Genomic DNA, 11662 nt, shown 5'->3' with positions numbered 1-11662 from the left:
TACTCAAACACACAACTGCTTCGTGACTAAACACGTCATCATTGACGACTGATTGAAGCTGTGTTTTGTTGCTCTCTAACGCCTCCCACAGGGACGAGGACGCGTCCAAAATCGGGAGGTTTCCTTCGAGCAGGAAGGTGTAACTGCTGAAAACTACAAATACCAGACTGCTGCGCTTCTTTTTGTGCAACCGCTCACCCGCTCCGGGTGGACCATGCGGTTGTGTGTCTGCCACCAGGCGGCCGTCAGTGGGAAGTGCGTGTAGGGGGCGAGGGGGCAAATAAAAAAGAGAAGGCGAGACGGTCACACAGTGGAGCGGCTCATCCCGGAGTGGAGGCAGAAGCGGCGGGCTGAGGCAGGCGAGCCGGCAGGCAGACATGTAGAGGCGGACCCGGGGAGCTATGTCCCTCGGCTGGCGTCGCACAACATGTTCCCGGGAGTTTTCTATGCACTGCTGGCGGGTTTCCTCGGCGCCGTGGCGTCGTCGACGGCCAAGCTGTCGCTGGGCGCCGACTACCTGAAGGGAGTGTGCGAGACCGGACTCAGGACGTGGGGCGAGCAGCGCAAATTCAGACAGGCGGACGAAACGACCGCCTGCGACCGGGTGAGGCACCAAGTGAAGCGGCGTGAATTATTCAGTTGCGAGTGAATAATGCAGCGCGACTGTCACCGCTGCTGCTGCTGGTGGTGCTGTGGGAACTTGGGGCAGGATTCTCCCACCCCACCCCCCTCTCTCTCCTCAGCACCAGTACCGTCGGCGCGTGCGGCAGCTGTGCGCTCGTGCTGCGTCCGCGTGCTCAGTGACATTGCGGCTCGTTCATTTTCGCAGCATCTCTCGCGTTTTTTTTCTCTCGCGCTTGTCATTGCGTTTAAAAGTTCTTCTTCTTTAAGACGATAACAGCGTCATGGAGGTGAAACGTGAGAAGGAGAGTTGATGGGGGGGGAGGTCAGCTTTCATGCGTGACCTTCACATTCTCATGACGCGCGCACGTCAAGCGGTGATGTCAGACTCACCAGCAAGCATCTGTCTCGCGGTGAACACGTCACAAAGAGCTGTCCTGGGTGCCTTGGAGTATTGATTTTTGCGTATACATGCAAATCACTGGCTCTTAACCTTCATCACGACGCTCGACTGTGAAGCTATAGAAGCAACTTCGCCCTCTGTTTATTGCTCAGTGTGAGCTTCTTGCTGAAATTGATGCTGTGCAAAATAGCGAGGCAGTGCCCTTTGTGACATCAGGAAGGGTGGATGAATACTGCATGTTTGTTTTTTTGTTTTTGTTTTTGTTTTTGTTGGGTTTTTTAAAAAGAAAAAGTGGATTAAAGCAGAGCAAGCTAAGTAGCTAATAGATGGACTTTGAGTTCCGGGTGGGTAAACTTTTTGACTGATGGGGCCACAATGGCTTCTAAAATTTGACAGAGGAGCAGGAGCAGATGGTTGGCGTGCCACTTCATAGGAGGAAAATATATATTATGGGATATGTAGAAAACACGTGCTTTAATGTCAATTGAAAATGAACAAAAGAAAAGTGTGTCTTTGAAGCCCCACGGTATTTAGCTTTTTCTTGAAATGACTCCGAAAACACTGAAAAGACAATGAAATACAGCTATTTTATGTCTTACTTACTAATAATATAATTTCTTCAAGTTTGGCCAGCCAGCATATGGCCCCCGGACCATAGTTTGTCCACACCTGTGAGATATGTGTATTTCTGATGTCTTTTTAGCTCCATATTCCTCTGAGGCTGCTGTGTGGCGGGCTGCTCTTTACCTGCAATGCTGTGATGTGGACCTTCCTCGCCAAAGCGCTCAGGTACTCCTCTTCCTCCACCTGGACCACTGTGACCACCACCGCCTCCAACTTCATATCTTCCGTAAGTGACCGACCGGAAGGTCACCCCTCGTCCTTTTGCTCGAACCGACGGCAGTGCAATTGAACTGCAGCCTCTAAAATGTGTTTTTCTCTTCTCTCTGCAGGCTTTTCTCGGGCAGCTTATCTTCGGCGAGGCACAGATAACGCTGTGGTGGGTCGGGATCTCGCTGACCCTCTCCGGCCTTCTGGTGCTACAGCGGGTGTCGCCGCAGGATGGCCATCAGGACGCGGCCGTCAAGAATGAATGATACGCCCGGTCTCCACTAACTCGGCTCTGACCCAGCTTCGCAAAAAAAATTGAGAATTGGAAAAAAAAGATGTGTAAAATATTTCTTATTTTTAGAACTATTGAATCAAAACTGAGATAATGTGCAGAAAACTCAGCATGTATTCTGGGAAGGTCTTCTGTGGCGCAGCTTCCTGGTTTAAAATCCAGAGGAGATGCTGGCAATGGGCCAGTTTCACTGTGGCAGAGCTGCAGAGCCAGGCTGGTGGAGACAAGCTGACGGACGCCTGCACCCAGCTTCCAAGAAACTTCAATTACTTTCAGTCTGCGGGATGAAAATGAAGCAAAAATGACATTAGCTTTAGGCCGCGACAGCACAAGGAATCATGAGCGAACAGAACACAGGTGAAGGGAGGCAGAGACTCGAGGCTATAAGCAATAATTTGACATTTTGAGGGGAACTCTTAGGCGAGCTTTCTCGTTAAATGATTCCAGTTTTGGTATTCAGCAAGAGAGAAAACTGTGTGACTCTTTGTCTCTTAGCAACAAAAGTGCTTTCCCCAAACTGTTAAACTCTAGACAGACAGTGAATAGCATGCATATAGTTTTAAGAACAAGACTGATTTGCTTTTATCGGCGAGCAGTGGAAGACGTGCATGATGTCACCGTCAGCCCGCTCACATCGTGCATTAACGTGTGGCAGCCGTCAGACCGCCAAAGCTTTTTCCCCCCCCTTAAGTAACGACGACACTCACTGTAAACACCCGATGTTGCATTACACACGCATGTTCAAGGAGATGTTACAAAAAAAACAAGTACCAGTACCAGTAATGACTGCTAATGTAGCGCTGAAAGGCTATCATCCTCGTTTGCCTTGTTTTCCTCGCAGCTCAAGCGTGGCACGTTCCCAACATGCAGCTGCTCGTCGATCTTCAGAGCAAAACGCGTGCACGTTCCCACCGAGGTGAGGCCCGAGCTCGGTTCTATTTTCTCGCACCAAAGCGTCCCGTTCGGCTCCGTGGCGGCGTCCCCGTCAGCTGCTCAGCTTGGTTAAGCTCCTCATTTTTGTGGCCTGATCTGCTTCAACGTCTTTTCTTTGCCTGGTTGAGCTGAACGTGCCCCTGCGTTTCTCATCCTCACATTATTCAGTTGCACATGGTGAAGATCAAGTCCGTCACCCTACTTTGTATTAAAGGCTCCCTCTCACATCCCCCCCGGGGGCTGTTGGCGTGAGCGGGGTAACGTTGCAACTTCCTTTGAATGTCATAACACTGTGATGTGCGTTTCCAGTCAGTGTAAATCAGTCGAGCTGATGTGCAACTCGCCGATGTGACACCAGAAGTAGTAGAAGAACATCTGCATAGCAGGAAGAAGCCCAACGGTAGCCTGAACACCTGCCAGCACCGTCCACGCCCCCACCCCCACCCCCGACTGCGGCCCTGCAGGTTTCCCCATCATGTGACTTACACGCATCCCTGTTAATGTGACCACGTTGAGAATGTGTGATTACACTCTTTGCATCTTGAAGGATGACTGCGTCTTGTTTTTTGCACTTTGTTTTCTAATGGATGTCTTGAAAAAAAAATTAGAGTCCTTGTTGTTGTTCACGGTAGCCTATGGAAAATCTGCGAGTGCTGGTTTATTAGTTTTCCCAAAGTCGATGTGAAGCTGGAGGTAGAAGCTGAAAGACTTCACAAAGAGTGTTTCCTTGGGTAAATAGTTTTAAAAAGCCAACGTAAAATGAACCTATGAAACTATACAAAGTAATGGCAAGAGACATTTGTTACTGCTAAAATGACTCAAATTGAAAAAAAAGAATCCATCAATCCCGACAGGTTGTTAAGAAACACTCTGTGCTCAGATGTTTGAAGTTCATTAAAGATTCCCTGCACATTTGTAAAACTATGAAGTTAACAAAGACCATCTTAAAGGATGACAACTTTGTCTCACAACAAATCTTTTTGAATTATGAAATAAATCTCACATCATAAATATGAGCTCCATCTCTCTCATTTATTGCTCAGAATTCAACACGTGTTTGCTGGTGTGACGCCATCTGAGACCGTGCCAAGAGAACAGATGGTGGTGAACAACATAAAGCAGATGCAATAGTTATGTGAATATATTAAATATATACATTTAAAAAATTATGTTTTACGTTCCAAAATGTCTGCATACTGCAATGTATAGAATCAAAAAAAGAAACATGGAGTTACACACACATACATATTGTTTTATTTCATTTCCCTTTCACAAAATACTACAGTCAAAAAGTAACTATGGGCCCTTGGTTAGAACAAGTATTCATACATGCCCACAAAGAACAAAATTAATCAACGCAAGAAATAAAGAGAAGAAAGCTGGTGTACTGCACGTGGTTAAAGTGGACTGACGGCTCCCACCCACAACAAATTCAACCTCATCAGCTGCTGTCACTCCTGCTTTTGGCTCACTTTAAATTGGCAACATGCAAGAACCAATGTCCGTTTATCACCCCCATGACCATGATTTACACTTACAGTAAGGATTTACAACACATTTTCAGGCAAAGGCATCTCTTAGAGTTAAATGCTTTGGAGTTGACTAGATCCTGGCTGCCAAAAGTCTTCTAATCACCTAAAATGAAATGTGCACTTTTCAGCGAAAGCATCAGCTTTCGCCTCAGTAAACACGAGTCTGTATTTTAGTCGTCTCATCCTTTCTAAAGGAGTTACAATCTGGGACAAAGCGCATTTTCCCCAGGAGAAGTGGTGAGACTGTGAGAATTACACCAGAGTCCGCCAGCGCAGCTCAGCAGTTGATGTATTGCTCGGTTCCCTGACTGTCCATCTGAGCTGGTGACCGTGACTGGAATGGTTTTTCATGAACACAGTTGATTTCTTCAAAACAAAACAAAAAACAAACAGACGCAGGGCTGATTCGCAGCAGTTAGCAGCCTCTACATGTTGGGATCCAGCATTCATGGCCCTCCACAGGAGATGAGGTAAACACAAAAAGAAGATCAGCTTTTAAAAAAAAAGAAAAAGAAAAAGTGTCACCTGACATAATGTTCCCATATTATGACAGATTCAATTCAGCAACTTTTTATTTCCCTTCCTATATTCTGTGTCTCCAGCCTGGCAGAGATGTTGACACAACATGAGAAAAAAATCACCCATTTCTTCTCCTGTTACGGACCACCGTTGTGGGAGCTGGCCCTTTGTGATGTCACAGAGGGTGCTGACACCTGCAGGAGGCTGAAAACAAAGTGCTGATTACGGTGTGTTTTTTCGGATAGTTATTAATACGAGGCTGATAAAATATTGCCTCCTTAAATCAGCCTCCATAATGTCTCTGAAAAAAAGAGCTATAATTCACAATTTAAAAAAAACAAACAAATGGAAAACATCTTTCTAACATCTTTCTTTGAGGTTTGCTGATAAAATCTCCCAGTTTGACTTTTCATGTTTGTTCAGTAGCTGCTCCAGAGAGAAACTACTGCAGCGCTTCTGCCTGGCATCAGGGGAGGATAAGACCACTACTGTTTTATCTCTGCGCTCCCGCTTGACTGTCACATTAAGGCGAAGTAACAAAAAGAAGTGGAGGGAGACGCCACTCGAGCACTGGTCTAAGGCAGATCAGCTGTGGTGCTCAGTTGACGGAGGAAGCATCATGACTGCGACGACAGTTTACAGTGAAGACTAACCTGGAGCGACATTCCAGACTTGGGGATGAGAGTTCACATTGTTTAGTTTCAGGTGTGGAAATGATCGGACGTACAGCAGGAACGGAAGAAAAATAATCAGCGTGGAGGAAGCAGTGCTCAGTCTGTGGCCGTCGTCCATCAAGTGCTTCTTTTTCTTTTGAAGTTTTAGGTGCTTTAGTAGTGCAACAGTTTCATCAGCACCACAGAGGGAAACGGTAGGAGGAAAAGAAGATAGTTTGACAAGTAATCATAATCATAATAATAATCGCAGAGAAAATCAAGGCCTTAAACTGAAACACCCTGAAATAACACGAGGTGAAAGATTCAAAGAGAAATGAAAGTGGAAAGTCAAGAGAGAGTTCAGGTTCCGGCCAATGGGGGGGCAGATTCAGCGGCAACCAGTCGTCTACACAATGTACTGGTAGAGGTCTGCCTTGCCGTGGTCGGGGGTTGTGAAGGGGCTGAGCCAGGCTATGGAGAAGGGATGGCCGAACACCACTTTCAAGTTCATCCACTTGGACTTCTTGGCCCACCTCCTCTCCTCCTTCTTCAGCTGCTCGATGCCCTGAGAGGACCAGGGGGAAACAAACAGGGTGAGAGGAGGGTGGATCGCCGTTTGGTTTGGTTTTCAAGACCATCAACTCTCCTGCGAGGCTCAGCACAAAGATGACTGCGGTGAAACATCAGGAAATAATGGCTCATGTTGCGGCTTAAGTTGCAGATACCTTGTTTTAGATGCAACTTGATCAAATGACATTCTTTTTTTATGCAATGGCGCTAAAGAGTAAAGCTAAAAGACACACTGGATGGTGTAGGCCAGGGTGGGCAAATGTTTTGACTGGTGGGGCCACAGTGGGTTCTAAAATGTGACGGATGGGCCGGAGCAGGAGAACAGGAATGGTGTGTTTTGGTGACCCACCTCATAGGGAGAAAAAAAATGTATAATGGGATATATAGAAAACATGTGCTTTAATATCAATTGAAAAAGAACAAGAGCAAAGTTACAACAAAATATCTGTGTATGAAGCCCCGGTGTATATACTGTAGCTCTTTATTGAAATGACTCTTAAAACACTGAGAGAATTGATGAAATACAGCTATTTTATTACTTACTTACTAATAATATAATTTCTTCAAGTTCGGCGGGCCGGATTAAAAAGCTTAACGGGCTGCACATGGCCCCCGGGCCGTAGTTTGCCCATGCCTGGTGTAGGCAGAGGAAGTTCTACTTCTGCTTCTAGTTTCAGACATGTTCCACGTGTGTTTTCTCCTTGTGTCACTTTTTTAAGCACAGAACGGACACTTATTAAAGGGCTGTTCCCTCAACTCACCGTCTCGTCCGAGCAGATGGAATGGACCTGAGTCCCGAACATGACGGCCGTGAAGATAAGAAAGAGGAGACCCTCGAAGCAAAGGAGAATGAGGAGGATGACGGTCGCTGGCGGAGAGAAGTTACTGCACTCTGGAAGGACAAGGAGAGAATCGTTCAGCCCACAACAGGTGACTAAATAGCAATGGCAAGTTCTCAAGAGGCAGCAAGGATCAACTGTATCCTCCAAACATATTTTTAGGAACAAGTCTGACAGCAGAACTGTCCGTCGCCCGCACGCTACTCACTTGTCCAGTCTTCCTCGAAGCAGTAAATAAAATGGAAGGCCGCCATGGCTAGAGCATGGAAGGATATCAGTGCAATATACATCTGGAGGGGGAAATACATTTGAGAAAGATCATTGACAATGATCAAAACATCAACGGCGCTGTATTATGACAGGAGATTGTAAGTGAGACTATCTGAATAAATACAACTAAATACCATTATCATAGATATCACATATCAGAGAGATACTACGATTATCATAAATAACAGTTGAGACACTCAACAGGCTCAATTTCAATTTCAAACTTCTCTATTCAGTAAACCTGCACACAAAAAAAAATCAGCACTCACCGTGAAGAGCACAAAGTACTTCTGGTTGTTTTCTCCGACACAGTTGTTCACCCAGGGACAGTGATGATCCATCTTTTTGATGCAGCGTTTGCACACACTGCAGACACGCACGCATACACACAGACATAATGACAACAACACAGTTAGAGGCAAACAGGCCAGTGTACTCTCAGGTACGTTGAAGTCGACATTATTGATTGACGGAGCGGAGAGTCGGAATAACCGACGGCATTGTTTATGAGCTGATGCGCCGCGTGAAAAATAGCATAATTACAGGTCAGCGGGCAAAATAGGGTTGCACAGGGTGTCATCAGTGACGCCCACCGGGGTGACTCATAATACTCAGAAGAAACAGATCAGTTTATTCAAACCAGTACCATTTTTAGCCCCCTGAGAGAGAGAGACGAAGAATGATTCACTGGCTTGATAATTCAATTAGTCAGCAGTGTTTTTTGTGCTTCTCATGCCTGGAGATCCCAGCGAGCCTCAGCAGGTCGCCCCACAGGGAGTTCCCTGTGACGAGCGTGCCAGGAGAGGTTTGGCTACTCTAGTCTAAACAGACGCATGAGGAGTGCAGTGCAGGAACACACAGACGCACACACAAGTCCTCTCTGCGCTGCAAAGTCTCCCTATAGTGGAGAGTGGCACGCTCTACCTGCAGTGGTGAGCTCTGTCGGGTTTGATGCTGCAGCACTTGGGACACTTGTACACCACCTGTCCTGGTTTCAGCTGCAGGCTCTCGATGAATTCTTTGGTGGCATTCCCTTTGGGTACGGCTCCCTGTGGGAGACACAAGAGACGTGAGAAGATAAAGAGGAGGAAGGAGGAAGATTTAACAATGTCTTCACGGCCGCGACACCGACCGGGTCTGTGCACATGGCTTTGGCGTGCGAGGCGAGGGCGAGGAACGCCAGCCCGTTGAAGACGAGCCCGTTGAAAAGGCTGTACATGATGCTTTTGGCCGGCAGCAGCATGACGAACACCACCACGAACTCGGCGTAGAAGACCAGGAACCAGGTGATGGCGCCGCACACGATTCCGCAGCCGTCGCGGATGAACCACATGGTGTTGGCGCCGCCGTGGGGGGGCGGGGGGGCGCAGTGCTCGGGCTTCAGGTAGCCGGGCTGCCGCTCGATGTCCCTGGTGCGCTGCGCCGTGCTCTTCATCCTACAGGGCCCGTGGCTCCGACAGCATGCTGCAGGGACTGGCGGGAGGAAGTGAGAGCGGAAAGGAGTCAGGAAGCAAGTTATTAAGGCACTTCCAGAGAAGTTGCTCACGGCTTGATTTGGGATGGCTTCAATTTCCTGTTTGTTTCTGGACGGGATTTTATCAAACTTTGACAGCAATGAAAAAAGCAGAGAAACACACCAAACTCAGGTAGCAGGCAGGCCAAATTCATGTTGCCTTGGTGAAAATACAGTAAACAGTTTGTGGTGGAGTTGACCTGTTTACAAAGGCACTGCAGCAGATAGAGCAACCCTGCTGCGCAGCCTCCTGGACCTCTGCAGCGCCGCTGTCACAGCACAGCGGGAGTCGGGCGCTACGAGGAGTCTGACTGTTGTGCAGGATTTGCTGCACCAGTTAAGCCTCAATCTGAGTGTTGACCTTCAGTGGAGGTCAACCCCAGACCGAGAGCATCCCTGTTCTGGAAAAGCTGGTTTGGGTGATGGTGGGATGTGGGACACTGGTGCATCAGAGAGGAAGAAACTGGTCTGGACACGCAGAAATCTCTTTCTGCTTACACCTGATAACCTGCCGCTTTTATAAATGATAACGTGATTCACATGCAACAGCTGCAAGCCTATTGCACGATCATGATACAGTGAGAACACTTCCTCTGTCAAAATCCTGTGATCTCTGATTTCTTTTGTAATGAAAAAGGGAGACAACTTTAGTATGAACGATTGCATTACAATTGGTTCAGTACACAAGATAAGAAGACGTATTTAAGCAACCCTAACCCTTTTATTTTTCCAAACTACAACACCAAACACCACACACCAAAATGTTTTTGGGGCCTTTTAATGAACTACACCTGTTTCACTATTTAGAAACTGTGTGCTAAAACACACAGCTCTGAAAAGTAGCCCTTGGTGGTGTCACAAAGGGTAGTGAGGCCTTACCCAGGTAAGTGACAACACCTCCAGCCAGACGTTTTGTTTATTGTGTTAGTCCACCTCGAAAGTCTGACAAAGCATTTGTTTTGGAAAGAGGATGTAAACAGAGGGCTAAAATGTGCAGCTTTGTGAGGTTCCAATAGAGGTTTTTGGATGATTCATCACATGGAGCAGCTTCAATGGAGTCTGAATGGATTGAAATATAGATAAATATGGTTATACATGGGAAATTTGAAAGATACAATACAATCTGTACCCATAAATATAATAAGACAACCTGTGGAAATTATGCAATGCCAGGAACACGCAAAAAAATGCAATGCAATGCCAGGTACACACACACACACACACACACACACACACACACACACACACACACACACACACACACACACACACACACACACACACACAAAAACCTTTACCATGCCGTTTGATCCAAAAAGGGCACTGCATTAATATACCACCCTTCGGACCACACAGGCTTTGGAACACTGAGTGTACAAACAGGTTTTGGGTCAATATTTCCTCCCCTCCAGTTAATGGCTTTCTCTGGGACGTCCTTCCTGGTTTCAGCAGGACGATAATGACACATTCGGCTAATTTCAACGAGTCTCTTAGGTAACTCAGAGGCAGCCACTAGCCAGTATTGTCCTGTCGTTCAAGGAAAATATTATGTTGTTTTGTTTTGTTTTGTTTTTGGCTGAGTGCCCCACAGTCAACACACTTTATCACAAAGAAAAGAATTAATCACATATCTGAGTCCCTTTTGAATGCACCCTCACGTAAAAAGTGATACAATAAGTGGATGGCAGGTACTGAAGTCTCTCCCAGTCGATTGGAATGGATGGAGACATCTGTCCCTGTGCAGACATCCAGGAAATCTTAATTCTCACATAAATTACTAAACCGGCTTCTTGGGAAGAGTAAATATGAGTAAATATGGGAATGTATTGTCAGGGCTATTACTAACGTCCAGGCAGCTCCACCATAGTTTCGACCAGGAAGTAACTGGCAGTTGGGATTGACGAGTGTGTCTTTAAATTGCATTTTCTTTTTCCTACACATTTCACGCGCATCCGTTTCATATATTCCTACCCCGCAGCGTCCAGTCTGTCCAGTGAAATGTTCAGCGGTTCCTTTGATGGGCTTTCGTGCCCCTGGAGCTCCAAAACAAGCCAAAAGGCGAGTGTGTTCCCTCCGCCGCTCCGCCCGTTGGCGAGATCCGAGCTAACTGCTCTGCTGGGCGGACTGCCTCCCTCCTCTGGTCCGCGGCTCCGCTGCCGCCGCCGCCGCCGCCGCCCAGGATTCAATGAGGGGTTATAATTCGTCTCGTTCTATGCGAAGTAACGCTTATAAACAATGCCACTCAAAAAAGTCAGTTTTCTAATTGTGTTGGCCTTCTCTGTAAATAGGTACCCTAGCCTTTGCGGCCAGTTCAGGGAACATAACGTTAGCGCAATCAAGGAAGTCCGATACTCCCAATCCCGGGACATCTAAACCCTGAGTTCGGTCTGGCAGGAATCACTTTCTCACATTGCGTTCAGGCGCTCTGTTATTGACAACGCCGATGGAGGCTTTGTCAATAACATTTTTATTTATTTATTTATTTATTTATTTTTAATTAAGAATTTCCTGTTTAGACAGTTTTCGACATTAGATATCCAAGAGCACATTTTCTTAAGCATTCGGATAATCATTCATTCATTCATTCATTCATTCATTCATTCATTCCAGGTGTTCTTTTTTAAAAACGAGTCTAGGAAAGTCTTGCTGACTGTAAAATGCATTAGAGACAAAAGTGAATATAATC

The 11662-nt window shown here is 46.6% G+C and overlaps 2 protein-coding genes across 3 annotated transcripts; one reads left to right on the top strand and one right to left on the bottom strand.

Annotated features, from left to right (window-relative positions):
* Window positions 1-266: 266 nt before the first annotated feature.
* Window positions 267-3626, top strand: tmem42b (transmembrane protein 42b). Its single transcript, XM_076051729.1, has 3 exons — window positions 267-604; window positions 1728-1874; window positions 1978-3626. The coding sequence occupies exons 1-3, from the start codon at window positions 428-430 to the stop codon at window positions 2119-2121; spliced, it is 468 nt and encodes a 155-aa protein (XP_075907844.1). The 5' UTR covers window positions 267-427; the 3' UTR covers window positions 2122-3626.
* A 465-nt stretch (window positions 3627-4091) lies between these two features.
* On the bottom strand, window positions 4092-11345 carry zdhhc3b (zDHHC palmitoyltransferase 3b). 2 transcript variants are annotated; one of them, XM_076051726.1, is made up of 7 exons: window positions 10948-11345; window positions 8596-8936; window positions 8388-8512; window positions 7733-7829; window positions 7402-7483; window positions 7116-7246; window positions 4092-6349 (listed from the first exon to the last, which is right to left on the bottom strand). In XM_076051726.1, the coding sequence occupies exons 2-7, from the start codon at window positions 8896-8898 to the stop codon at window positions 6191-6193; spliced, it is 897 nt and encodes a 298-aa protein (XP_075907841.1). In that variant the 5' UTR covers window positions 8899-8936; window positions 10948-11345; the 3' UTR covers window positions 4092-6190. The 2 variants fall into 2 exon arrangements, with proteins under 2 accessions (XP_075907841.1, XP_075907842.1); XM_076051727.1 differs by lacking the exon at window positions 10948-11345 and adding an exon at window positions 9856-10062.
* Between the last annotated feature and the right edge of the window lie 317 nt (window positions 11346-11662).

Source organism: Nelusetta ayraudi, unplaced genomic scaffold (assembly GCF_046127955.1).
Source record: "Nelusetta ayraudi isolate G7.1 ecotype Tasmania unplaced genomic scaffold, CSIRO-AGI_Nayr_v1 ptg000135l, whole genome shotgun sequence".
Classification (NCBI taxonomy): domain Eukaryota; kingdom Metazoa; phylum Chordata; class Actinopteri; order Tetraodontiformes; family Monacanthidae; genus Nelusetta; species Nelusetta ayraudi.
The sequence above is the reverse complement of the archived record's forward strand: the minus strand, read 5'-3'. Positions and strand labels throughout refer to the sequence as shown.

Coding starts and splice junctions, on each gene's coding strand:
- tmem42b (XM_076051729.1), top strand. CDS start 428: ATGTTCCCGGGAGTTTTCTATGCACTGCTGGCGGGTTTCCTCGGCGCC. Junction 605..1,727: donor AAACGACCGCCTGCGACCGG/GTGAGGCACCAA, acceptor ATGTCTTTTTAG/CTCCATATTCCTCTGAGGCT. Junction 1,875..1,977: donor CCTCCAACTTCATATCTTCC/GTAAGTGACCGA, acceptor TTCTCTCTGCAG/GCTTTTCTCGGGCAGCTTAT.
- zdhhc3b (XM_076051726.1), bottom strand. CDS start 8,898: ATGAAGAGCACGGCGCAGCGCACCAGGGACATCGAGCGGCAGCCCGGC. Junction 7,830..8,387: donor GACAGAGCTCACCACTGCAG/GTAGAGCGTGCC, acceptor GCGTGTCTGCAG/TGTGTGCAAACGCTGCATCA. Junction 6,350..7,115: donor CCATCTGCTCGGACGAGACG/GTGAGTTGAGGG, acceptor TGGTCCTCTCAG/GGCATCGAGCAGCTGAAGAA.